At 43.1% G+C, this 24,492-nt stretch overlaps 1 protein-coding gene across 1 annotated transcript; it reads right to left on the bottom strand.

Moving 5' to 3' along the window:
* Positions 1 to 6,443: 6,443 nt before the first annotated feature.
* On the bottom strand, positions 6,444 to 17,039 carry CALM1 (calmodulin 1). The gene is made up of 6 exons (XM_036841663.1): positions 16,821 to 17,039; positions 13,968 to 13,998; positions 12,872 to 13,015; positions 10,564 to 10,670; positions 9,997 to 10,132; positions 6,444 to 9,825 (listed from the first exon to the last, which is right to left on the bottom strand). Exons 1-6 carry the CDS (start codon positions 16,821 to 16,823, stop codon positions 9,797 to 9,799), a joined length of 450 nt encoding a protein of 149 aa, XP_036697558.1. The 5' UTR covers positions 16,824 to 17,039; the 3' UTR covers positions 6,444 to 9,796.
* Positions 17,040 to 24,492: the final 7,453 nt, after the last annotated feature.

Genomic DNA, 24,492 nt, shown 5'->3' with positions numbered 1-24,492 from the left:
GGAAAGAATATCCTGGATTGTCCAGATGGGCCCAATATAATCACAAGGGTCTTTATAAGAGGGAGGCAGGAGGGTCACAGTCAGAGGAGATGTGACAATAGAAGCAGGGGTCATAGAGAAAGAGATTTAAGATGCTACACTTGAAGATTCAGGAAGGGGCCATGAGCCAGGGAATGCAGGTGACCTACAGAAGCTAGAAAAGGCATGGAAACAGATTCTCTCCTAGGGCTTCCAGAAGGAACCAGTCCTGCTGACACCTTGATTTTAGGCCAGTGAAAGTGATTTCAGACTTCTGACCTCCAGGACTGTAAGATAAGTGTGTATTGTTTTAAGCCAGCGGTCCCCAACCTTTTTGGCACCAGGAACCGATTTCATGGAAGACCATTTTTCCAGGACGGGGCGGGGGTGGGGGGGTGGGGGAAGGGGGCAGGGGTGGTTCAGGCGGCAACGCGAGCGATGGGGAGCGATGCGGAGCTGCACGTGAAGCTTCGCTCGCCTGCCCGCCACTCATCTCCTGCTGTGTGGCCTGGTTCCTAACAGGCCGTGAACCGTTACCAGTCTGCAGCCCAGGCGTTGGAGACCCCCGTTTTAAGCTGCTAAATCTATGATACTTGTTACAGCAGCAATAAGAAACTAATGCACAGTTGTTTCCCCAGAGTCTACCTCCTGGCACAGATGAATAGTCCAAGATTGGGTACCTTAGGCAAACTGTGGCAGAATTCTTCCTCAGAAATGTTGGAGCTGGGACTGAAACAGATTGTCTCTACCTGGCTAAAAGTGTAGGGTGTAAAGCTCAGGAGTGGTACCAGCCACATTTCCTACAGTAGAGAAAGCCAGTCTTCGAGGAAGATAGGGAAGGAAGACAATGCACAAGGCAAGAGGGCCAGAGGCTTGACAGAGGAGGGCGAGTCCCCAGTCCCAGAAGAGCCTGAAGCTCAGGGCATCTGCCTTTCCACTGACTAAGTTGTTCAGCCTTTCCTTCCTCTCCTACGACTCTCTCTCCTTCCATGTGAAATAATCATTGGATTATTGGATTACAACCAACATGTTCATAGATGCATTTTATTTAATACACTGCTGGATTGAGTTTAATAATTATATTTGTTTGTATATTTTTGCATCTATGTACATAGACCACCCTGTCATGTTCCTTCCTTCTTGTATTCTTATCTGGTGTGGATAATCAGTTTTAACATTAATCTCTCTTTATTTTCTGGAAGAATTTGTCAGGAATGGGTGAAGAGTTGCAGTGTAATCTTTTTGTTTTGTTTGTTTTGTTTTCTTTCTCTGGAAGAATTTTTTTCTGTTTTTGGTGGTGGCTTTGTTATCTGTTACTTCAAAACAAATGAACCCAAATATTAGTGTCTTAAAACAACTGCCACTTTATTTTGTCTCCTGATTTTGTGGGTGAGGAATTCAGGCAGGGTTCAGATGGGTGATTCTTCTGCCCCATCTGAGGTCAACTGAGATTACTCAATGGTATTCAGCTGGCAAATGACCTGGTCTGGAAGATCCAAGATAGCCTCAACTACTGGGCACCTCGGTGGGGACAGCTGGCAGGAAGGCTTGGCCCAGCTGACCGTCTGCTGAAGCATCTACATGTGGCCTCTCCAGCATGGAGATCTCAGGGCTTCCAGAATGTTCCAAGGACAGAATTGGAAAAAGCATGGGCCCAGAAACTAGTATATCCCTTCTAGTGTATTCCATTGGTCAAAGTAGTCACAGTGTCCTCTTAGACTCAAGGGGACGAGACCAAGGCCTCATCACTCATGGGGAGGAATGCGGCACAGTTTGACAGTCATCCAGCACAGGTAGATACATTTTTAACTACTGGTTAGATTCCTTTAATGGTTAGTTTGCTTTAAATTTTCTACTTCTTCTTGAGTCAGTTCTCTAGGAAATTATCCCTTTTACCTAAGTTTTCATATTTACTGGCATCAAAGTTTTTACGATACAGTTTTTAAAAAATCTCTGGTTTATTTGTAGTTACGTCTCCCACTTTATTCCTAACTTTTTTTCTTTTTTTTTCTTTTTGGCCGCACTGCACGGCTTGTGGGATCTTAGTTCCCCAACTAGGGGTCGAACCCGGGCCCTCAGCAGTCTAAGTGTGGAGTCCTAACCACTGGACCACCAGGGAATTCCCTCCTAACATTTTTTGCATTAGCACTGCTTGAGATTTGTCTAAACTTTTTTAACCAGAAACAGTAGGAATGAACTTTTATTATAAAACTATAATAATTAAACATTATATTAATGGTGAAATAATAGGAAAAAAATCAATGAAACAGAAAACATCGTCTGCAATATAAGCAACTTCCAGGATGACATTATCTTTCTGTAATATTTTCTTCACTTGCTTGACTTTTAAAAACAATTGTAAAACATGCATAACATAAAGTTTATCATTTTAACCATTTTTAAATGTACAATTCAGCAGCATTAAGTATATTCACATTGTTGTGCAACCATCACCACCATCCCTCTCTAGAACTTTTTTATCTTACAAAACTGAAATTTTACCCATTAAACAATGATTCCCCATTGCCCCCCCATTGCATCCACCCATTCTACCTTCTGTCTCTGTGAATTTGACTACTCTAGGGACCTCATGTAAGTGGAATCATACAGTATCTGTTCTTACAAAAGAACAAATTGTCATCATCCATGTTGTAGCATACGTCAGCATTTCCTTTCTTTTAAAGACCGAATAATATTTTGTTATATATATATATATATATATATATATATATATATATATATATATATATATACCACCTTTTTTTTTGATCCATTCACCCACTGATGGGCACTTGGGTTCCTTCCACCTTTTAGCTATTGTAAATAAAGCTGCTATGAACATGGGTGTACAAATATCTGTTTTAGTCCCTGCTTTCAATTCTTTTGGGTATATACCCAGAAGTGGAGTTGATATATCATGTGGTAATTATATGTTTAATTTTTTGACAAGCTACCATACTGTGTCTAATCATCTTTTCAAAGAGCCAACTTTTTGTCTTTGTTGATCTTCTTTTTTGTACCTTTGTTTCGTATTTCATTAATTTCTGTGGGTATCTTTGATACTTCTGCTCTCTTTGGGCTTATTTTATTCTTTTTCTAACTTAAGTTGGATGTTTACCTTATTTATTTTTAGCCTTTCTTCTTTTCCATTATAAGCATTTTCATGCTATAATTTCGAAGCTGTATCCCACAGTTTTGGAATGTAGAATTTTGTTTTCATTCAGTCCTAAACATTTTCTAGATGTTCATATTATTTCTTTTTAGAAATGCTATTAGAAATGGACTTTAATTTTCAAAACAAATGGGTATATTAAAAGTTGTAATTTTTAAATTATTTTCTATCCATTGCATTGTTATTAGGCAACTTGGTCAATATGAAAGATTTTTTTTTTAATATTTGTTGCTGTTTACTTTATGATCTAATATGTAGTCAATCTTAATTCTCTATTTAATCTTATTTATTAATTTCTTATGTTATCATTATTAATTTGTTATGTATTTGTAATTATATTATCCTATAACTATAATTAATATAATATTTAATGATTTATTAATATTATTGATGTTAATTAATATCTGTAATGTGAAATCTCTAACTGCTGGATGCAATGTTCTACATACATACATGAAATCAACTTGTTCATTGTGTGGTTCAAATGTACTATTGTCTGCTTGATTTCTTAATAACTGGGGGAACTATGTCAAAATCTCTATGATGATGGATTTGTTACTCTTGTCAATTCTTGCTTTATACTTTCTTATGCTATGTCTGCATCAGTTCTTATGTATTCAGGTTGTTACATATTGTTCATTGGCATGCTACTTGGCGGTTGTATCTAATAATGTTTTTATGAATAGCCTGCAAAATCTCCTCAAAAGGTGGATACTGAGCCTTCCAGTATTTTGAAGTCCTCTAATTCTGAGCTCTGAACATTGTAGGCGTTGAACCTGAGAACAAATAATCAGAATACAGCACTCTCACTTTTTCCTCTAATGAGCTGGCTCTCCCAGAAAGAAACACCAAAGAACTATGCTCTGAATTCCTTCCTGGCCATAGGTGGCAGCCTGAATGGGAAGGCCGGGCAGGTATTTGCAAAGCTGAGTTAAAGGATTTGCTCTGTTTGAACAGCTGCATTCAGACCCTGAGTTCCCCTCCAGAACCCTCCAGAAAGGATGAGCTCACTAGGGTTTAGCCAACCACTGGGTCATCACCCACTTCTGGGGTTTAGGGAAGTGTCTCCGACCTTGAGTTGGAATCAGGTCGTGGGAGCCCAGGGGTGTTGTGTGACATCTTCCAGTTGAAGATCAAGACTTTGGCGAAGAAGAGAAGAGGTGAGATGTGACCAGGTGGCTTCATTTCTCATGGTGTTAGACAAATCTGGGCCAGGTCCAGCCGTACTAGAGAGAAGGGCTCCTGGCTGGGGGCAGTGAGCATTTCTCAAGGACTAGTCAGAATTCTGATAGGACCACAGGGGTCCCAGAAGAGAAGGAACAGGAAGAGGCAGGCCTCTGCCAGGGTATGGAAGGGGACGGGACGTTCACAGAGAGTGAAGAGAGAGCCTAACCACTGACCTTTCAGCTTTGTAAAAGTGAAAACAGAACTTAAAAATGTGACATTTGAAATACTATCTGAATGTGTAAATTACACATTCACTCCCATAAGTTGCTGACACACAGGCAGGACATAAATAATTCGTATGTGGGAAAGTGCCACCATTTTTTTAACCCAAGTTCCGGGATTGTCGATGGAGACGTGAGACGGGAGAGCCGGCAGCTCCTCGGGCTCCCGTCAGCTTTCCCGTGGGTTCCAGAGCACGAGCGAAGCCCTCCCGCTCCCTGGCAGAGGGTTGAGGGCAGTGGGAGAGAAGCAGCAGCAAGCTATAAAAAAAACTTTAAGTTTGACTTCCTTCTAAGGCATCATGAGTCACTGGATGCTCCAGCCCTCAGTGCCCTGGGAAGTTCAGCTCAAATCGGAAATGTGTGCATGTGTTTTTCTTCCTGAACCAAAACTGCTGAAAAACTAGATGACGTTGTCACTTGGACTGAATCTCCTGCAGGCAGTGAATGGTAGCTTCCTATTTCTGTGCTGCCAGGAGGATGGAAGGCACTTAATGATCAGTTTCTTTGACCCCCCCGTTCCAGGATTACATCACAGCGTTAAGAGCAAGCTTACCCTCTGCTCCACCCCCAACAGGGAGCTGCTGAGACTTTAAAAATCCCGTTTGTCATCTCCAAGTGTACAGCACGCCTACGCTCTTTTGCCTCCCACCCTTTAGGCTGCAATTTCAATTTAAACACCAAGTGACGCCAAGCTGGATTGGTCAGAATCCTAGAAAGCCACAGGTAGAATGTACCTCGTCCAATAATCTGATTTTAACTGAGGAGTAGAGAGGTAAAGAACCTGTCCATGGCTACAGAAGGACAGAAGCAAAACTAGGAGCCGGTCCTAAAGTCTCAGCAGAGGGCTCTGTCCCCACAGTGGTGTCTCCATCCTTGTAGACGAGGGGGCTGGCTGTACACAGAAGCTAAATGTTCCCTGGAGCTGTGTCTCAAGCCTTCTGGTCAGAGCAGGGGCTTACCCTGTGATCATTCCCGTTCTTCTCAGCCCTCTCGTGCTTCTGTGCAGGGTGCGAAAGGAAATGGGCAAGGCAGCCTGGGGAAGATCCTTCTGGAAACACAGGTGGCAGCCAGGAGATGGCTTCTCCTGCTAGAGAACCTTGTCTAGAAACCAGGGTCTGGGATGGCACTGATTAAGGGCAAGGTTTCAACTCCAAGGTTCTGCATGAAAGCTGTAGCCTCCCCTGCCCTGCTCTGGACATGGGCAGAGGCATGTGCTTATGTGATGTTAAATTCCCATCTAGTATCTAAATTCCCATCTAATGTTTAAAGTGTACTTCTTCACACAATTCCTAAAGAGATTTGGATTAACCTTGAAGTTAAAGAGGAATGAATCTTTTTACGGGGTGAATTTTCCACATAAGGCAAACACAGATACATTAATATGCCAAGAGATTGTGTTAAAACGTCAGCTATTGACACCTGAACTATAAGACCAGGGTAAGGCCGTAGTGGGATGTGTCTGTGGTATTTCTGGTCCCTCCCCTACCACACTAGGGCCCAGGTGGAATCACATCTGAGGGCAGGTGTAGCTTGTTCGTTGAGCAAAAGGAATGGAAAGCATTGCGGGCTAAAAACCTACAGAGTTCGCAGTTAGAGATGAAAGGCTGCAGAAATGTTTATTGAATACAGTGCCAGGTTTATAAATAGAACTTATTTACAATTTCCATAGAGTTGGTCCCCCATCAGAGAGGTGGTTAAATCTCCAAACAGTTTATCTCACGATTTACAGAAACGTTCAAGTACATCTCCTTTGCAAATCGCCACGGTGAAGGGTGACTTCGGTTAACAAAAGAACTACCACCATCTTTGCTACAGACAAGTTTAATGAACATTATAATAGATTTGGAGAAAGAACACACACTCCACCCATGCCACTACCTTCTCACTCTGAGGAATACAGACAGCAAAGAATTTCTGTCTCCTACAGGGTAACTTCAAGGGATCAAAAAAGATAATAGTAACCGCCAGCTGAAGGGATAGATTAAGACACATTCGTGGAATCTAGTCACTGCCAAAAGGATAAATGTATTTAGGATATACAATAATTAATTCAAATGTTAAAAATAATTGAATGAACCAAGAGCAGACTTGACCAAATTTACATTCTTTGTTTAGGAAGAAGTTCCCAGTATGCTGAGGGGCTGCTAATATGCTGCTACTCCGACGGGGCCACAGCAGCACGAGGCCTACTGGGCGGCCACGTGTTACAATATGGTTACAAGTACAGTCAGACATGCATTTATAAAGAGAATATAAAAATATGTACAGTAGCTAATTTTCAATGTGTTTTAGGTTGCCGAAAGACACCAATTTAAAGTGTGCAAAAATTCGTTTGTCAAGAAATCAGAAAAAAACCTTCCTTGGCAACAGTACGTCAAAAGCCCATCTGAAATATCAAGATACATTTGCCTTGCTCGACACCTAGCCCGAACAGATGGAGAACAAAACTATGAAAGTGTATGCCAAGGACTCAGCAGTTTTTTATGGCAAGTGTCAGGCTCCAGCGGGATGCCAGTTAAACTAGTCACTGTATATATATATTTATAGAGCAGTCAGAAGTAGGGGCAAGAGTTTACAGGAAGGTGCTGACCAACTTTCACAGTACTGCCACCTCATCCAGCCATCTCCTCTCACAAACCCCTGCAGACTGCAAACACCCGACCCCTGGGCTGGTCATCCCCCTCAAAGGCCAGAGAGAAAGGCTACAGTGGACTAAAGTTCCCTCTGCACCAAAGTGGAACTCAGCATCCCCTGGGGGAAAGGTTTCTGGTTGCCGTACAGGACCCTGGCCATTCAAGAATCTGGTTTCAAGGGTAGTCTTTTAGGAAAGACTGCGGGACCACTAACATGGAGTCCACCCAGCTTCTAGAAAAGAACTTGGTGAAAGGGTGAGATAGAAGGCAACGTTTCTGAAAAACAAGCCAAATCGCCCTCAACCCTTTTTAAAACTGCCAAGAGGTCACCGGCCACAGGCCTGAGAGTCGGTCAACAGTCAGGCTACTTGACCTCCCTGCAAGAAACACCCAGGTTATTAACTTACTCGAAGGAGAAACCCCAGTCCTGTCTCACCAGAAGAAAACCCCCAAGGTATTCTGAGATGTTCCGTCCAGATTCAAGGAGTTGTGAAAGCCAAGCCCAGCGCATGACGTCAACCTCTCTTCTTCCAACCACCCAGTCTAAGGACCAGCGGCGAAGGCAGGTGGCCAGGCTCCTCTCCACGGCTCTGACCCACCCCTCTGGCGGGAAAGCTAAAGAGCTGCAAAATGCCAGAGAGACAAGGAGTAGGAGAGGGAGAAGCTGAGGGTCTCTATAAAACAGCCCCGAAGGCACCCATTTGGCTGCCAAGATCTTCTCACTGCCTCACTAGCAGCCTGCCGCTGGTTCCCTGGCAAATTAAAACCTCTCACAGAAACACTCAAAACCCAGATCTCCTCGCTAATAAGATACAACCAAGTTAACACCCTGAAAAATGCACATCCAGCCTTCACTTCAGAAAGAGCTCTGCACTAAATCCAAACGCCTTTTAGGGAGCTTTGAAGCAAACCAATCCCACTGCAAAGTACCAGCATCTCTGAGTTTTGGTTACAGGTTTATAAAGAAACACAAAATTCCCTCTGGGCTGGGAGTTTTACTTTCAAGTTGGGAGCTAGCAGTAGTTCTACTTGGGGGGTGGGGAAGCAAAGTCAAGTCAACCTAAAAAAAAAAAAAAAAAAAAAAGAAAAAGGAGTCTAAGGTAAGTATAATCATAAATTAAAAACTGTGAATCAAAAGGTGACTGGTAGTGTCTTTTAGGCATGAAGAGCCTGGCTTAGAAAAGTGACTGCTTCTACCACACACAGCGAAGATTGAATTACAGACACACTAAATCATGTCTTTTGCACAGATGGTCTCAAGTAGTTACATAAAACAGGTAATCAGCAGCACAATTGATAAGAACCCCTAAATACATGCTTGAGAGAAAGTGGTTTTTTTCCTTCATTAAGAGCTCTACTGCCTGAATAATCATTAAGTTACCATAATTCACTCTCCCCCCTCCCCCCCCAGTGAAAATACAAGTAGACCTACATGTCCATAAATAAGATGAAGCAATCGGTATCTGCTTGGTTTTAGGCAAGGTCTCAGGCTCAGCAGTTGGTGCTGGGATTTCAGGAGGGAGGGAGGGAGGGAAACCCAATGCTGGGCTGTGGGCATTTAAAGGTACACTTGCCTCCCCTCCAACTGCCTTGTCCCCGTTTAGATCTCAGCTTTACAAAGCATTTAACACCACTTTAAGTTAATGGTCTTTTTATTGGAAAAAAAAAAAAAAAAAACTAGCATTTACAACTTGGAATGGACGTAAATTGTAATTTCTTGAACAGCAATGTTGACGGTTGTGCTGAAGTCCACAGCCACAGCCTACTCTGCTGGCTCCAAGTCATGGTTCAGAAGGTTTTAAAAACAGAGAGTCCAAAGATGCTCCCTTGATAAAGGTTTGTTTTTAAAAATTTGTATGAATGGTGATAGCCTGACACCCATTCCGCTCTAGCACAATGCAGACAATGCTAAACCAACACACGTGGGCATGCCACCAGGGTGTGTCACGGTCACGACAGGTAGGGGCACGGGGAAGTTACAAGAGGGCCATCCTGCTAGTGGGGCTACGCCTGGACAGTTTATCTTCCACAGCATCCTGAGGTAAACCGATCTTAAATGTCTGTCTTCAGTAAACCAGCTATGACAATTTATGGTAACAAATTGAACTAGAACCCCTTTGAGTAGGCTTTGAATTTGTTTTTTTTTGTTTTTCGTTTTTAATACAAACGCCTGACTGTGCTCAACTGTCAAGCTGCATGCATGAAAAACTGGCCAGCCCAAACAGTGTATTAACCATGAGCGGACGGACCTGCCAGGTGTCCACTAAGTGCTTCCTTATCATTAAGGTAGGACAAGTATTTATATCGGAAAACTGATGTAGCTTGATCTTTAGGGGACAGGACCACCAATCAATACATGCAGATTTTTTTGTGTGTGTGGACAGAAGGTACTCTTGACATTCAGTTTTGCTATATAGAAACAGAATGAGTAAATGAATTTTTTTTTTTTTTTTTTTTGCAAGAGGTAAGTAAAAGATCAATTTGATTCTTCTAGAGGGGGGAAAAAAGGAGTTGAAAGTAGGTCTTCATTTTGCAGTCATCATCTGTACGAATTCTGAAAAGACAAATAATCATAACTTTCGGTTATCTTCAAAAGCAGCTTTAATGAACGTAACATCTCTACTCTGCATAAGGAAAAAAAAAAAATCTAGTTCAAGTAGTTAACTTGTTTATAGATCCTAAAGGGAAATCTTAAAAACTGAGCTAAAGAAACTTGGTGTGTTACCTTCGTAGTTGACTTGTCCATCTCCATCAATATCTGCTTCTCTGATCATTTCATCTACTTCTTCATCTGTTAGTTTTTCTCCTAAGTTTGTCATGACGTGACGTAGTTCTGCAGCACTGATGTAACCATTGCCATCCTGTGAACATTCAGTAACTGTTACTGGTAGGGACTCATAGCGGTTCGGTGTGGGCAAGTAGGCCTTTGACTTAATTAAGCCCCTTGAGTTACTGCCAACTGTGGGTATGTCGACAATTCTCCGTCTCCAGTTCCCACCTCTACCTACTAAACACATGCAGTCAGCCAATGCAGACACTGCAGGGGCTTTTGAAAAGCAAACAGAAATTGAAAGTCACAATCAAGAAACTTGGTTCAAAATTTCTCTACTATTTATTATGTTTACTCTCATCTGATAAGGTTACTACAATAAGTCAGGATATCTGACAATGAGATTACAGAGGCTCAGGCAGTTAGGTAAGTGTTCTAACTAGAACAGAACATTAAAGCTTTTAGAAATGACAGCCAGAAAGCCATATTTAAGTACAGTCTGCAATGCAGACGCAGGGTTACCTTGTCAAAGACTCGGAATGCCTCGCGGATTTCTTCTTCACTGTCTGTATCTTTCATTTTTCTAGCCATCATAGTCAAAAATTCTGGGAAATCAATGGTGCCATTACCTCAAATAAAAAAACAAAAGCTCATGTAAAATAAGCGCTCCAGTGACACTACCCTGGAGTGATAGTTTTAGAACCACTTTATAGAACAGTAAGCATTTGCTAGGACAAACTGGTAAATTGTTTTATTATGTTGAGCCATCTTAGGCTTAAACTATTCAAATACTTCACAGGGCAATTTCATGGGATTCACATAATTCAAACCAGTGATCAGTGCCCAGGATAGCATTTAATGATGCAAAGGAAACTGCACATACAGATTCTTGGCCACTGAAGGTTTTGTACAGTTCAAGAGAAAAAAAAGCCCATAGCAGTGCAAGCTGAATCTTTCTACTCCCAAGGGAGGCACCTGAGTTTGCCTTCCCCCGAGTTAGGGAGATCACCCGGATCTAGCTCTGCCTGCACTAGCGATGCTGGTGAAGGTCCATAATTGGGCCGCCAGGAGTACACAATGTTTTTAGGGAAGAAAAGGATTATGAGCGGGAAAAAAGTTGACTTTGTTATGCCAGGGACCATAAAGTGTTGGAAAGTCTTCTCCAGGAGGCACTTCTTAGCCACATTATGGTAAGTCACCTAATCGTTTTCTCCCCAACTCAGTATCTTTATTTCCCATTAAGGGCAAGGCTCAAAAGTGTTTTTTCAGCTCAGACTATTAACATTCAGGAAACTTTGTCAGAAGAATCTGTTCTGTGGCCAGTATTCCAAACAACTCCTCCTTTAAAACCAACAGCTCGATGAACACCCCAAAGACAAGTCACCAGATCAACAGTGTAACTTGAACTAAACAGAAATAGAAATTAAATTAGAAGAAAAAAGCCTTACGTTAAGTCACTCATTTTCACCAGTACCTTTAAATCAAAATAATAATTCAGAGATTCCTTCAAATCTATTTAGCCTCCAAAATTTTTAAGCATTACTGACATTCATGGAAGACAAAATTAATTATTTGAAATGCTCTCTTATAACCACACAGCGATGTCCTTAGGCATCGTATTTATTCATTGCGAGTACCAGATTCTATAGCTTGAGACAACTTTCCCCACCTTGTTCCATAAAACCCGAGGGCCCAATACACTTTGCCAGTCCCCAAGCACAATTTCCCCAGGGCTTACACAAAACAGGAGAGAGCCACCCCATGTTCCCAGATGGTTGATCACCCTTAGCAGTCAAACGAGACGGAACTATGAAAAACCTCTTTTTCCAAATTACTAAGGATGAAAACAGTCTTTAGAAATAGTTCAAATGGGCTAAAACCATTGTTAAAGAGCTGACCCAAAACCCCTGCTTCTAAATGTATATGACCAGACAACTGTAATTCCATTTTATCACCTTATGATACCATATTTTTAAATGGCTACTATCATGCCAATCATCAAGAAAGTAGTCTAGATCCAAATTGTTTATTCCTACCTCATCTTTTCAAAATTTACTAATGTTCTACAATGTTTGTAGATTTGATTAATTTACTTAAGTTTATTAAATAAATTAAAATTATTAATTTAATTGATATTATTTCCAAAAAACGTGTTTTCTTTGGTGGGGGGGGGGTAGTGATCAAAAACGACTTACTGATAGAAGTGCCCAATGAAAGGTCTATTGTCCACTGTTCTGGAGTCCAGAGGAATGACCGACCAAATGGTGACCAACTGCTAGAGGGGTTACTGCTTGTCCCTTCTGGCTCCACATCCTTCTACTAGCTTCTATAAATCTACTCCCTATGATCATCATGCACCCCACCTCCAAGCCTCAATGATCCTCAAAATTCTCTTCAATAAACACACTGACCGCTCACACTGTACTCACTTCCATACATTAACATCTGAGAATGCTCTTCCCCCACCTCACTTGGGTTTTTTCTCCTCTTAGAGACAATAAGCTTTTTTAAAAGGTCTACGGCTATTTATTTTTACTTTCCCCATAGGACTCAGCGCAGACTCGTGGGCCAGTTGATAAAAGACTGAGTTGTAGGTCATGGCGAGTGGAAAAGAACAATACTGTGATCCAATCCAGGAAATGTTCTAGACAGTGAGCAGGGCGAAAGGCAGGCCCATAATCTTCTATTTTAATTGTCAATGGCTGTAAGGAAACCACAGGAAGGATCTTTGCACATTTGCCTTGATCTGGGGACCTGAAAGACAATCTTTAACATGTCTGAACTTGAATTACACAACGCTGGCATTCATTCATAGTTCTAAAGCCCTTACCATCAGCGTCCACTTCGTTGATCATATCCTGCAATTCGGCTTCTGTTGGGTTCTGACCCAGTGACCTCATGACGGTTCCAAGTTCCTTTGTTGTGATGGTGCCATCGCCATCTTTGTCAAATAGGGAGAAAGCTTCCTTGAATTCTGAAAACAAAAGTTTACCTTTTAGAATGAATGTCTTCACCCAACCCAGCCACAGCACGCCCGTCCCTTAACTTGCCAAAGCAAGCCATCCAAGTTGTGCAAGTTAAGGGAAACTACCTGCTCTTTATCTGCTGAAACAAAGATCACAGCAGTTCTGTTGGACTGGCCTTCACACAGTAGTCCACAGAGCAAACGTCATTCCTGGTAAGCAGTTCCATAAAGCCACAATATTCTCACATAAAGAAGGCTAAGCTTCAACACACTTAATTTAGTCCTAGGTCCAATCTGACAAGTGAAGATTGGTCCACATGTTCCCTTATGGTCCCTTCCTGTTAAATTTCTACAGCCACAAGAAATCCCTGTTTCACAGCCATAGGAAGAGGTGGTCACCAGAAATGTACAATCCCACGTAACCAGTGTGTTCTCTCTACATGGCATTCAGAGTGTGTCAAAGGCATTCCTGGTTTCCTAAAGAGAAACCATCTCAAAAAAGTCCTCCGGGGAATATTAAAAGCTAAAATCTAAACTAAATCATTCCCTTCCCAATGATTACAGTGGTCCTGACACTTATTTCCACCCATTCCTATTTAGAATAGCAAGTACAAGCTTGCATGGTGAATTACTACAAGACCTGTGCCGTAAGAATTCTCAACTACATTTCTGAGTAGCAGGCTCCGTGCAGTCTCATTATATACAAAGCCTGGCACAGCGTGAAGCACAGTCAAATACTCCAGAGTATAGTGAGTGGGTATTCTTAGTTCCACTTCCTTTCTCATTATCTCCAAAATGCTGACAAGGAGTAACACTTGACCTAAATATCTCTGCTTATTGTTTTCATTTAAATAAATTCTTAGAAAACTGCTCAGACTATAGGGGGAAGGGACAGAGGAGTCACCAGAACTGAGTCTACCTAGTTGTGGTCTACTGAAACTCCCTGAAGTCATCAACTTACCAGCAATCTGTTCTTCGGTCAGCTGATCAGCCTACATAGAAAAAGAAAAGGTTATAATTCAATCCACCAGAGTTTGATCGAGGTCAACATGGTTTTTCCGATTACACTTTTAATAGTGATCTTTCAAAAATCAATCTCGGAAAAAAAATCAGCTGTTTGAAAACTTCAGCAATGTCATTTAATAAAAACAATTAGAATAAAGGGAACCCTTTACGCTATTTTAAAAACAAAGGATGGCAAAGGAAGTGACAACATCTCATTTCGGGTTTTCTTCTCTGGGCCTATGGCTATACGCTCTGCAGTCTAACTAGGAAGGGTCAGTTCATAGTTTGAAAAATGGCACCTCTAGTGGCAAAAGGCCCACTGCATCGGCTGCAGGGGCAGGCTCTGAGAAGAAGAGCGCCACCTACTGCACCAGGGATGCCGCAGTCCCCGCTTCCAACCAAGAAGGGACCCAGCCTGCTGCTGCTGTCACCGCAGCCAGGATTGGGTCCAGGGGCAGACTTTTAGTGCACCTTGCGCATTGCTGCAGGCACTCCAAATCTCCAAACTGGCGTTACATAATGTCATTGGGTTGGATTAACAGGCTTTTATATCTATTTTATGAGATATAATTCAACGGAAAAAAATATACAGCAATGCGTTATCCTACCAACTTCATTTCCATGTAACAAGTGCTTTCCAATCATTTAAATTAGGCAGTTATTTGTTAAAAGCCTAACATTTAGAACAGCTAAATGCCCTTGGTCAAATTATCCTGATTCAGGAGCCAGGAAAAAATGGAACTGTCCTACAGCTGAGCTGTTACAAAACTGCAAAAATTAAGTACGCAGAAACTACATAATAATTATGAGACTGTGCCCTCCCTTTTTTGGAGAGGAACTATTAACTTTGCTAGAGAATATTTACCTACTTTATGGATGACATAAGAGCTGCTCATAATAGAAATACTTGACTAGAGGTGGTAACGGCCACGAAGGTAATTCTCACTTGCATTATTTGGCCTCGGCAACACTGAACCTGTGCCTCCAGCCAGGGGAATTCGAGATCTCAAGGAGAGCTAATATGTATTTTTATATTAATGAAGGACGCCTAATGAAGCCAGTTCCCGAATAAGTCCTAATAGAAAGCTGACGGCATTAAGTTCATTCTAACACGTAAGTGAAAACTTTCACAATAGGAATGATGTTCCAATATACTGATTTGGGGGAGACACTTATGTTTTCAAATTAGAACTGGGTCTTCCTTCCTTTCTAACCCAGACATAGCACGTTGGGTCTTCTGTATACCGAATGAAGGAGACACGATAATTTACGTAATGCCAGGGCAACGTCTGTCTTGCACAACAGGAAGCGCTGCCACACCTCGCAAGAGAAGCTGTCACCTCACCGTGGAGACAGTCTCACCTCGCCGCAAAATTCTCGCATTATTGTGGTTATCGAGAGCATCAGCCTTCCTCGACAAAGAAATACACCCCGACCACCGGACCGCGCTGGCCTTGGGGGCGAAGGTGCGCTGAACCTGCCGGGAGCCACCTCCCCACCCCGCCAAGCCAGAAAACGCTGTGGGTGATGTCAGCCCTGCCCGCCGAGAGAGGAAGGGGGCTATGGAAAACACCCAGCGAGGCGCACAGCCGCATCTGGCAATCTAGAGGCTGCAGAGAAAGCGGAAACGTGGAGGGCATCTCCCTTCGGACTGGGAAGTGGCTCGGGGCAGAGAAAACGCCGGGCGAGGGGCCGGGCAGGGGAGCGGGCCCCCAGTGCAGGCGGGTTCAAGGGGGCGCCGCCCCTCCCAGGCCAGAGAGACCCCCCCACTCCCACCCCCAACCCCACCCCCCGGCTGCGCGGCAGGCGGAGGCCAAGTCCACCCCGCGCCCCACACCCGCTTCTGCTCCCCGAGGCGGCGAGCCCGCCGCGCCGCCACCTCCTCCCGGAGCAGAAACTTTGCGTCTCTGCTGGAAGCCGAGCCGCGCGCCAGCTCCCTCCTCCCCCGCCTCTCCCCCGCCCCAATTAGCGCGAGCCGAGCGCCTCCCTCGGGAAGGGACCTCCTGGTGTACCGAGGCTCATGCACGCCTTTACTGCCGCACAGGGTGGGGGGCTGCAGAGGGGCGAACCGGGGAGACACGAGCCCCGGCCACACCGCAGGGCCCCGCCCGGGTGCAGGGCGGCCGGCCCGCCGCTTCCGCCCTCTCCGCCCCCCACCCCGCGCCTTCCTGCCCCCACCCCACCCTTCCCCGGCTCCTTCCTTCCCAGCCCACGCCCGCGCCGCGCCCCCCGGGAGGGAGGAGGAAGGAGCGGCGGGAGAGAGTGCCCAGCGGGGACAGCAGTGTTGGGGGAAGGCTGACGGCGCCCCCCACATCCCGGCAGGAGCAACGTGCGCCACCGGCTCGCTCCGGCCCATTCATTCTCCGCTGCTCGCCCGCCCCGCTGCCTGCGAGCCAGGGTCTAGTGCCCGGCCCCGCCCGGCTCCCCCGCCCCGCGGGGCAGAGGCGAAGCGCTGCGGGCAGCCCGGGTGCGGCGCGCTGGATGCAGTGGTGCGGACTGGGGGAGGGGGATGGATGAAGACGGCTCCGATTCAGCTGGGGCCAGAGACCCTGCCCGCGGACAGCCCACGGCCAAGCCCAGCTCCAAGACGCACCAAAATTTAAATGAGGATCCCTGGCCGAGAAAACCGAGATGCAAATCCGGAATGCATCCTAAACCGCACCTGCTGCGTAACACCCAGAAAAGAAAAAAAACCCCACCAAAGAAAAGAAAAAGAAAAAGAGAAGGAAAAAAAAAGGCTGAACTAAAAACTGGGGAAGAAATCATGGGCCGGCAGCTGCTACGCCGGCGTCTGCCACTCCCGACCTACCATGGTGCGAGCGAAGGGAGGAAGAGCAGAGAGAACAAGGGTGGCTGCACCTGCGCCGGGGCTGTGACCGCAGGGGTGCCTCTGCTACTGCTGCTGCTGCTGCTGCTAAGGCGCTGTGAGCGCTGAGCGCTATGCCGCCACCGCCGCCCAACTGTGAGTAACGGCTCCGCGTCCGCGAGGCTCCCAGCACCACTGCCGAAGTGCGAACCTGCGCTCCGCGATATATATACGGCGCTCGGTATCCCTCCGCCTCAGCCGCGGCCGCCTCGTTCTGAGCTGCGCTGCGAGGGCCGGGCCTTGGCCGCTCGGCCCCGCCCCCAGGCGCGCCCGGCCTCCCGCCGGCCCCTGCGCGCCAGCCGCGGCGGGCCGGGGCTGGAGACCCACACGCGAAGGGTTAGGGTAGAGGCGCAGGGTCGCGGGGCAGGTGCGGCGAAGAGTCCCCGGAGATGCCCACCGGGGCCGGGGCGTGGACAGAACGTCAGCATAGCCCTGACTAGGGGCGGCCCTGGGCTTCAGAAGCCCAAGGCCCCTCACCCCAGCCCCACCCCCACCTGTGGGCCCCCCTCCTACCCCCCACCTCACATCTCCTACCGCTCCTCTGGTGCACCCGGGTGCCCCTGGCCCCTGGCCTCGTCGTCCCCAGCTGGCCGCCTCCGTTGGGGAGCTGCGGGCGGTCCTAGGGTAGGGGGCGGCCGCGGGGAGCTGGGGACAGAGGAATTGACCGCTCTCCTTCTGCTGCCGGGGAGAGGGGTCTGGAAGGGGAAAGGCAGTGTGCCTCGTGCAAGAAATTGGTCAGACGTTTGCTTTTGAAAATTTGAAGTAATATCAGAGACAAATTAATATATGCTCAGTTGCTAAATCTGTGTCGTGTTCATATGCTTAGCCAGTCTTATTTTAATGTTTTTACGTTTTCACTGAATTTTTTTTTTTTTTTATGCCTGAATAATCTCCCTCTCCTACTGTTTGGTTCTCTTTTTCCTGTGGAAAATACTATTCATCCTGACCCCAGTCTTAGTGAAATTAATGTATCTGTGCATCTTCTATAGACTTTAAAACACATGCTTTGATTGTTTTTTTTGTTTGGTTTTGGTTTTTTTGTTAATTACCTGATCCTGAGAGAGATCAGATCTTTACTCATACACCGGTACAAACAAAGAAGGAGAAAAATAGATACATAGAATCCCCTAGATTAGAGCTAGAACACACAGCTGACTGACTCTACTATGGAGCTAGACCATTTTTTAATGCACAATCTTAATTATATTCTTTTTCAAGTAGTATTTTAATCTTTAAATTTACTAATGTTCTCAATTTTCTGTATACTAGAGAAAGAACAGTATCAGTTGTAAATTTGAAGCCCAGAACTTTGTAAAAATCTTGACAAAATGCTGCAGTTTCTTTTTTGGCCAAGGCAGAGCACAGAATTTGATCTTTTGTTTACAGGACCTGGGCAACAGTTGCAAGTTATCATTTGCTTACTGTTTCAGAGAATGTGGCAAAGTGTGTGATTGACAAGCTCTGCTTGAAAGGGCTTTGCTTGGTTATGTTTGTTTCTGGCTTTGACAAAGTCTGCAGAAAGATGTTTTAAAACAATGGAAAATGTTCAGGCACATTGTAGATGCCCCAGGACTTCTATGATAACCTCAGACAAGCATCTGTGGAACTGTTCTTACTGATATTCCTTCTGGAATGCTGCAGAAAGGGTGAACCTGCTGTACAATTTAAAGAGAAGCTGTAGCAGCAAGCCAGGGAATGGTACTGCCTTCCCTCTGCAGATGAGAAAGACATCATCCAGTTAACACATCTACCAATCACTGTCATTGCCATCGCCATCGTCATCATCATCATCTTGTGCTCACAGGGGTAACCTGAGTGGGAATAAAATGTATGTATATATATATTTTAAATGTATATATTAATAGGAGAGTTGGAAATAGGGGGAAAGGGACTAATAAAAAGTCAATTAAAAGAATATTCAGTAATACAGTGAGTTACAGTCTAAATGGCCAAACACACTAAGGGAATTTGTATTCTTTTGCCAGGCTTTTCATACAGCAGTTAGTTAAATACATTTTAAAACTTGGTATACATCGTGTAAGTAGGGGGAAATAGTGGCCTAGAAATGAAATGTGTTTGTTAAGGGTTTATTACCTTCTAATAGTCTTCCATTCCTTATAATTAAGTTGCTACAATCTATGGTTTTGAAAACCAGGCAGTTTCTAAAATAATATTTCTTCCTCTATCATTTAACCTATTTCACCCAAATAAAACACTTTGAAACTTTTTCATGATTTTACTTGCTAAAAACTGTATTTCAAAATCATTTTACTTATTATAGTAAAATTCATTATTGTGATTCTTCATATTTTACCAGCTAGAGTTCTCTTTTGGTAATTCTTTAATGTATCAAAGCACATCTTAGCTTTCAAGTCTATTGGATTTATAATGAGGTCATGCTTTACTCAGTTTTATGGCTAGTTTGACACATTGAAATATAAGAAGGTCAAGTGACTTGCCCAAGATCTTGCTCAGGGGCTCTAATATTAGATTATATATTAGTGAAATTAATACCTGAAATTTTTAAAGGTACCGTGAAGATTTACCTATTTACCTATTTCCTGAAGCAGGTTCTCCCGACCACCTAGATGATCACTTGGTTTTCATTAAAGGTTTCTTTAAGTGAATAAACTTCCTAATTTATGAAAAGATCAGGAATCAAGAAAATAAGCCACATTATTATGAAGTCATAATTTGCTGAGGACCAAAAAACTATGGAATATTTCATAATATTGATGGAAAACGGTTATTATTATTTATATAAAGTAATGTTAAATTGAAGAAAAATAGAAAGAATGCAACCTCAAGTCAGGAATCTCAAGTTCGAATATCATTTCTGTCACTAACCTGATTACTCTACCTATCTGAGTCTAACAGAAAGAATACAAATGTAATAATTTTACATACTCAGGGGTAAAACAAGAGGTTTGGATTTAATCTAAAAATTCCTTCCAGCTGTAAAACGCTGTGCCTGAGATTATAATATACATTATTATAAAATATACATGTATAATATATATTATACATATATTTCATATATGCGTGTATACACACAGATATATTCATATATTGAAGATGAAGAGGGCAAATGGAGAAATGGGAATGGTTTAAGAATTAACATTTGGACTTCCCTGGTGGCACAGTGGTTGAGAATCTGCCTGCTAATGCAGGGGACACGGGTTTGAGCCCTGGTCTGGGAAGATCCCACATGCCGCGGAGCAACTAGGCCCGTGAGCCACAACTACTGAGCCTGCGCGTCTGGAGCCTGTGCTCCGCAACAAGAGAGGCCGCGACAGTGAGAGGCCCGCGCACCGCGATGAAGAGTGGTCCCCGTTTGCCACAACTAGAGAAAGCCCTTGCACAGAAACGACCCAACACAGCCATAAATAAATAAATAAATTAATTAATTTTTAAAAATTAACATTTGCTGAGCATTGGCTATGGCCAGGCTCTGTGCTAACTGTATTATTTCATCTTCCTGCCCATCCTGTGAGGCCAGTGTCATTATTATCCTTATGTAGAAATCAAGGCACTGAGAGATTCAGTGATTTGCCTAATTTAAGTGGTGGAACCCAAAAATCTATTTCAGAGGACCAAGCATGTAAGCATTACACTATATCTCTTGTAATTTAATAGAATTTTTAATAGAATTTATTTTTAATTTTTTTGGAAGGAGCACAAAGAATGAGATTCAAATTTGGTTTTTAAAGAGATACTTCTTACCCAAGGATTTAAAACTAAAATAAGATCATAGGAATGTAGTAATAGCTGTATCTCCCACACAAGGAGTAGAATGCATAAGAAAAAGCAAAACTTTTACTTTGTGATGCTTCCTAGTTGGAGGACATTTCTCATTTTGCAGAGGAGGCCTAAAGAGGCGAGGAGACTTGCTCACTGCGAAACATTTAGTTGACTATATGTTTTCATTGAAAGAGACAGCCAAGAACTCCCTAATCCCAGTGCTATTCCATGCTGTATCTCTGGGAGTTGGAATTTTAAATTAAACACAGAGAGAGATAGATGATTGGATGGATGAATAGATAGATAGATAGATAGACAGACAGACAGATAGATAGATATAGATAGATCTCCTAGCCTTCATGGAGCTTACAGTCTTTTGAGAAAATGCCTATGTGTGTGTGAGAGAGAGAAAGAGAGGTGGATGGTTGGTTTGATGGTTTTTACAAAGTAACCAGTCTAAATTCATTCACTGAATATAACCATAGTCTGTTGTGTCTTCGTGGATGGATTATCTAGTTAGAGGATTTTCCTTAAGAAATTTGTAAGCTGTCTCACAGGAAAGAAATCTTGTCTTCTACCTCTCCACCATCCCCAGCTCCCTCCTTCTCTGCCCCATAGTCCAATATAATTTGATGATGATCCACCGTTTGGGATTCTCTTCCTCATTAATCATCTCCAATAGCCAGAACAGGTTCCTGCTGTTTGTGTGTGGATTTACATTTCATTAAATGTTATGCAGGATTATTACACAAGCTTTACTCTCCCTATCAATGACAAAATACCTCATTATTTTTCCATATAAAATTTTGCTATTATCTTTTTTTTTTTTTTGCTATTATCTTTTATGAATGACTCTTAGATAGGTAAAGAATACAGGGAAAATTCTAACATTACATTCAAATTTGAAATGTGTTACCGTTGTAACAAAATAAGCAAGTGTTAGGCCATGACTTATTACCATGAGAAAAACATTATCAATTTTAGCATATGTCTATTTAGTGTCCCAGAATTTTAAGTGAATCATAACCAGACCACTACATGTCCTACTGTGTGTTCCAGCTTGCAGGGTTCATCAGTATATTTAGTTAATGATCTAAAGTGAAATATTTCCAAATAGCACCATTCACCTTACATATGTGCCCAATTCTCGTTTGTTTTTTAAACACTTTCTTTTGTATAGTAGAGGACACATCTTGCCCTCCATTCACAGGGCTTGTGCTTCTTTTGCTAGTAGCTGTGGTCATGGATTTGCACTATTCCCTCTCTGGCTTGGTCCACCCTTGTGACCAAGGTCATGAATATGCAACACAGCAAGTGTGAGGTCAGGGATAGAGAACAGAGCAAAATAATTGACCATAATGAGACTGGACCCATGACTTGGGCCTCGTTAGATCTGTGCTTTAATGCACTGAGTTTTAAGTCACAGGCAGCCAACAGTTATACAGACTTAGGGACCAAGTATGTGAATTCAGATTCTAAAATGCCCAACGGGATAAGATCATAGTTTTTGGGCTTTAGGTGTTTACACTAAATTTAAACTTTTTTTTAAAACAATGCAGCTGACCTACTGAGCAATGTATTCTCTAAGCCATATTATTTTGGAAATTCCTGAGTCACCATTTTCCCCTTTAATCCAAAAGTCAAGTGCAAAAGTAGCTTTAATCAACATCCAAACAGTAACCAGCAACTTCTCATTTCTACCACATGTGCTAGAGTGGGGGTCATACCAGAGAGCAGGTCTAAGACATCCATGCAACAATAGGCATTTAGCAGCTTATAGATGATTTAACAAACTAGTCATTTGAGGGCTGTGTAGCCACAGTGGTAAGCTGGAATGGCAGGTTTTGGGGTGACTCAGTTTGCCTGAAGGGCAGAGCCAGTGATCAGCACAAACTGGTACTTTCACTGAGGTCTTGATATGCAGAAAACTGTACCATAATGATAAATCAGAGAAACTGATGCTGATTGTGGATTATACCAAAGAATGTGCCTCACCAATTCCAACAGAATTAAGATTTACTTTGGTAACTGTGTGGTTTGGTTTTGAATCATAATGAATAGCCTTTATCCTGCCTTCTGGAGCCATGATGTTCAATACACTAGCTACGTGTGGCTATTTAACTCAAAATAATTAAAATGTAAAAATGTAGTTCCTTCGTTTCACTAGCCACAGTCAAGTACTCAGTAGGCCCCCATGGCTAGTGGTTACCATATTGGACAGCATAGAACATTTCCATCATCACAAAAGTTTTATTGGACAGCACCATTCTAGAGATTTAAAAAAAAAGGAAGGAGCATCATGTTTGCCTGGATCAAGAATCCTGAGGGTTCCAAATTTTTAGTACCACATCCACCATTCTTTATTCATCCCAATGAGTTTGTTCCCTTCTGATACATGCAGCACACCGTCAGTCACCCAAATTAGCTTCATCCTGTCCCTTCTCTGCTCAGAAACTTTCAGAGGCTCCCCGATGCCTGCAGGAGATAAAATGCAAAGTCCTTGTGCCTAGCATTCAAAGCCCTTCAACAGTCTGTTGATCTACTCTTTCAGCATTACTTTTGTTATTCTACAAATATGGATTCTCTGCCTCAGACAACTTGGTTTACTCTCTGACCCCTGAATACGCATTCTGCCCTCCCAACTCACTGCCTTTTCCGTGCCGTTCTCAGTGTCCAGATGCCCGTCCAGATCCTCACCACCAATCTAAATCGTACCAGTCCTTCACGTCCCCTTTAAATCACACATCTTGCAAACTTTCCCGATGATCGTAGCTCTAAATGATACTTCCTCTCTCCTGAGTTCCTACACCTCTTACCCATTTCTACTTGATATTATCTTTTCATGTATTTTATCTCCTCAACCAGGTAGTAGCAGAAGCTACCATCTTATACTCTGAGCTCAGCATAGTACCTGATAATAAATATCAATAGATTATTTAATTGATTAGTGGGGAGCTCAACTCACAACTGGGCTAGAGAGGATATGAGAAGTGAATATTCCAAAGTAGAGAGAAAAGGAAAAGGAAGTCTTTTGCTTTAATACTACCACTGGAACTGCCACCAGAAATGAGTCTCCCTAGATTTGGTGGCAGGTCATACTTCCTCAGGAATAGGCCAGACTGTTTCCTGCTTTGATCCTGACCTGTACCCTTCTACAGCCCTGAGCAAGTATGGACCTGGGCTGATCCTTCCTTCTTCTGCAATTCTTTCCCCACTTTCACATGACTGGATCCATTCCCTGCTTCCTGTATGGAGAAAATACGGCCAAAGGCAAGTGGTAGTTGAACAGAAAAACTGGAACTATCTCTGTCTAAGTCCAGTGAAGATGCTTCTTGAGTCTTATTCATTCCAAGTAGAGACTCCGAGTCATTGGCTAATAAACCAACTCTAGGCATCACAACAAGATGACTGGATCATCTGGTCACTGAAAAGATTTGCCTTCAGGAGAGTTTTTAAGCTGTACAACTGAGTATTGGTGTGCCCCCTTTCTTCTCACATCCTCTATAAACCAAAACGAAAGAAATTTTGTCTTATTTCAGCGAAAGGCTTGGTTATTTTTATTGTTTTGACAAAGAAAACAGTTATTTCCCAAGAAGAGGATAATATTGTGGCATATTATTTGCCAGGTTAAATGACTATTTCCTTGGCCAGTTAACCACACAGACTCAGCCATCTCATCTGTAAAATGGGTGTAATAACAAAACCTCAAGGGCTTGTGTGAGGGTTACATGCGAGAAAAGAATGTCGAATTAGTTTGTAAACAGTAAATACCTAGCTAGACAAATACAAGTTGTGGTTGTTTGTAATATCTAAAACATCAATCAGCTAAATACGGCAAAGGTCAGATAGAAGGCAATTCAGAACCAGTCAGGGA

The sequence above is a fragment of the Balaenoptera musculus genome, chromosome 2 (genome assembly GCF_009873245.2).
Source record: "Balaenoptera musculus isolate JJ_BM4_2016_0621 chromosome 2, mBalMus1.pri.v3, whole genome shotgun sequence".
Classification (NCBI taxonomy): Eukaryota; Metazoa; Chordata; class Mammalia; order Artiodactyla; family Balaenopteridae; genus Balaenoptera; species Balaenoptera musculus.
This window is presented reverse-complemented; position numbering and strand designations above follow the sequence as displayed.

Bases quoted from the DNA above. Each gene is read 5' to 3' on its own strand.
- CALM1 (XM_036841663.1), bottom strand. The intron at 10,671-12,871 runs GTAAGGGCTTTA...TTTTTATTTGAG, and splicing joins CAACGAAGTGGACGCTGATG to GTAATGGCACCATTGATTTC. The intron at 9,826-9,996 runs GTAACACACCAA...TTGTCTTTTCAG, and splicing joins TGGACAAGTCAACTACGAAG to AATTCGTACAGATGATGACT.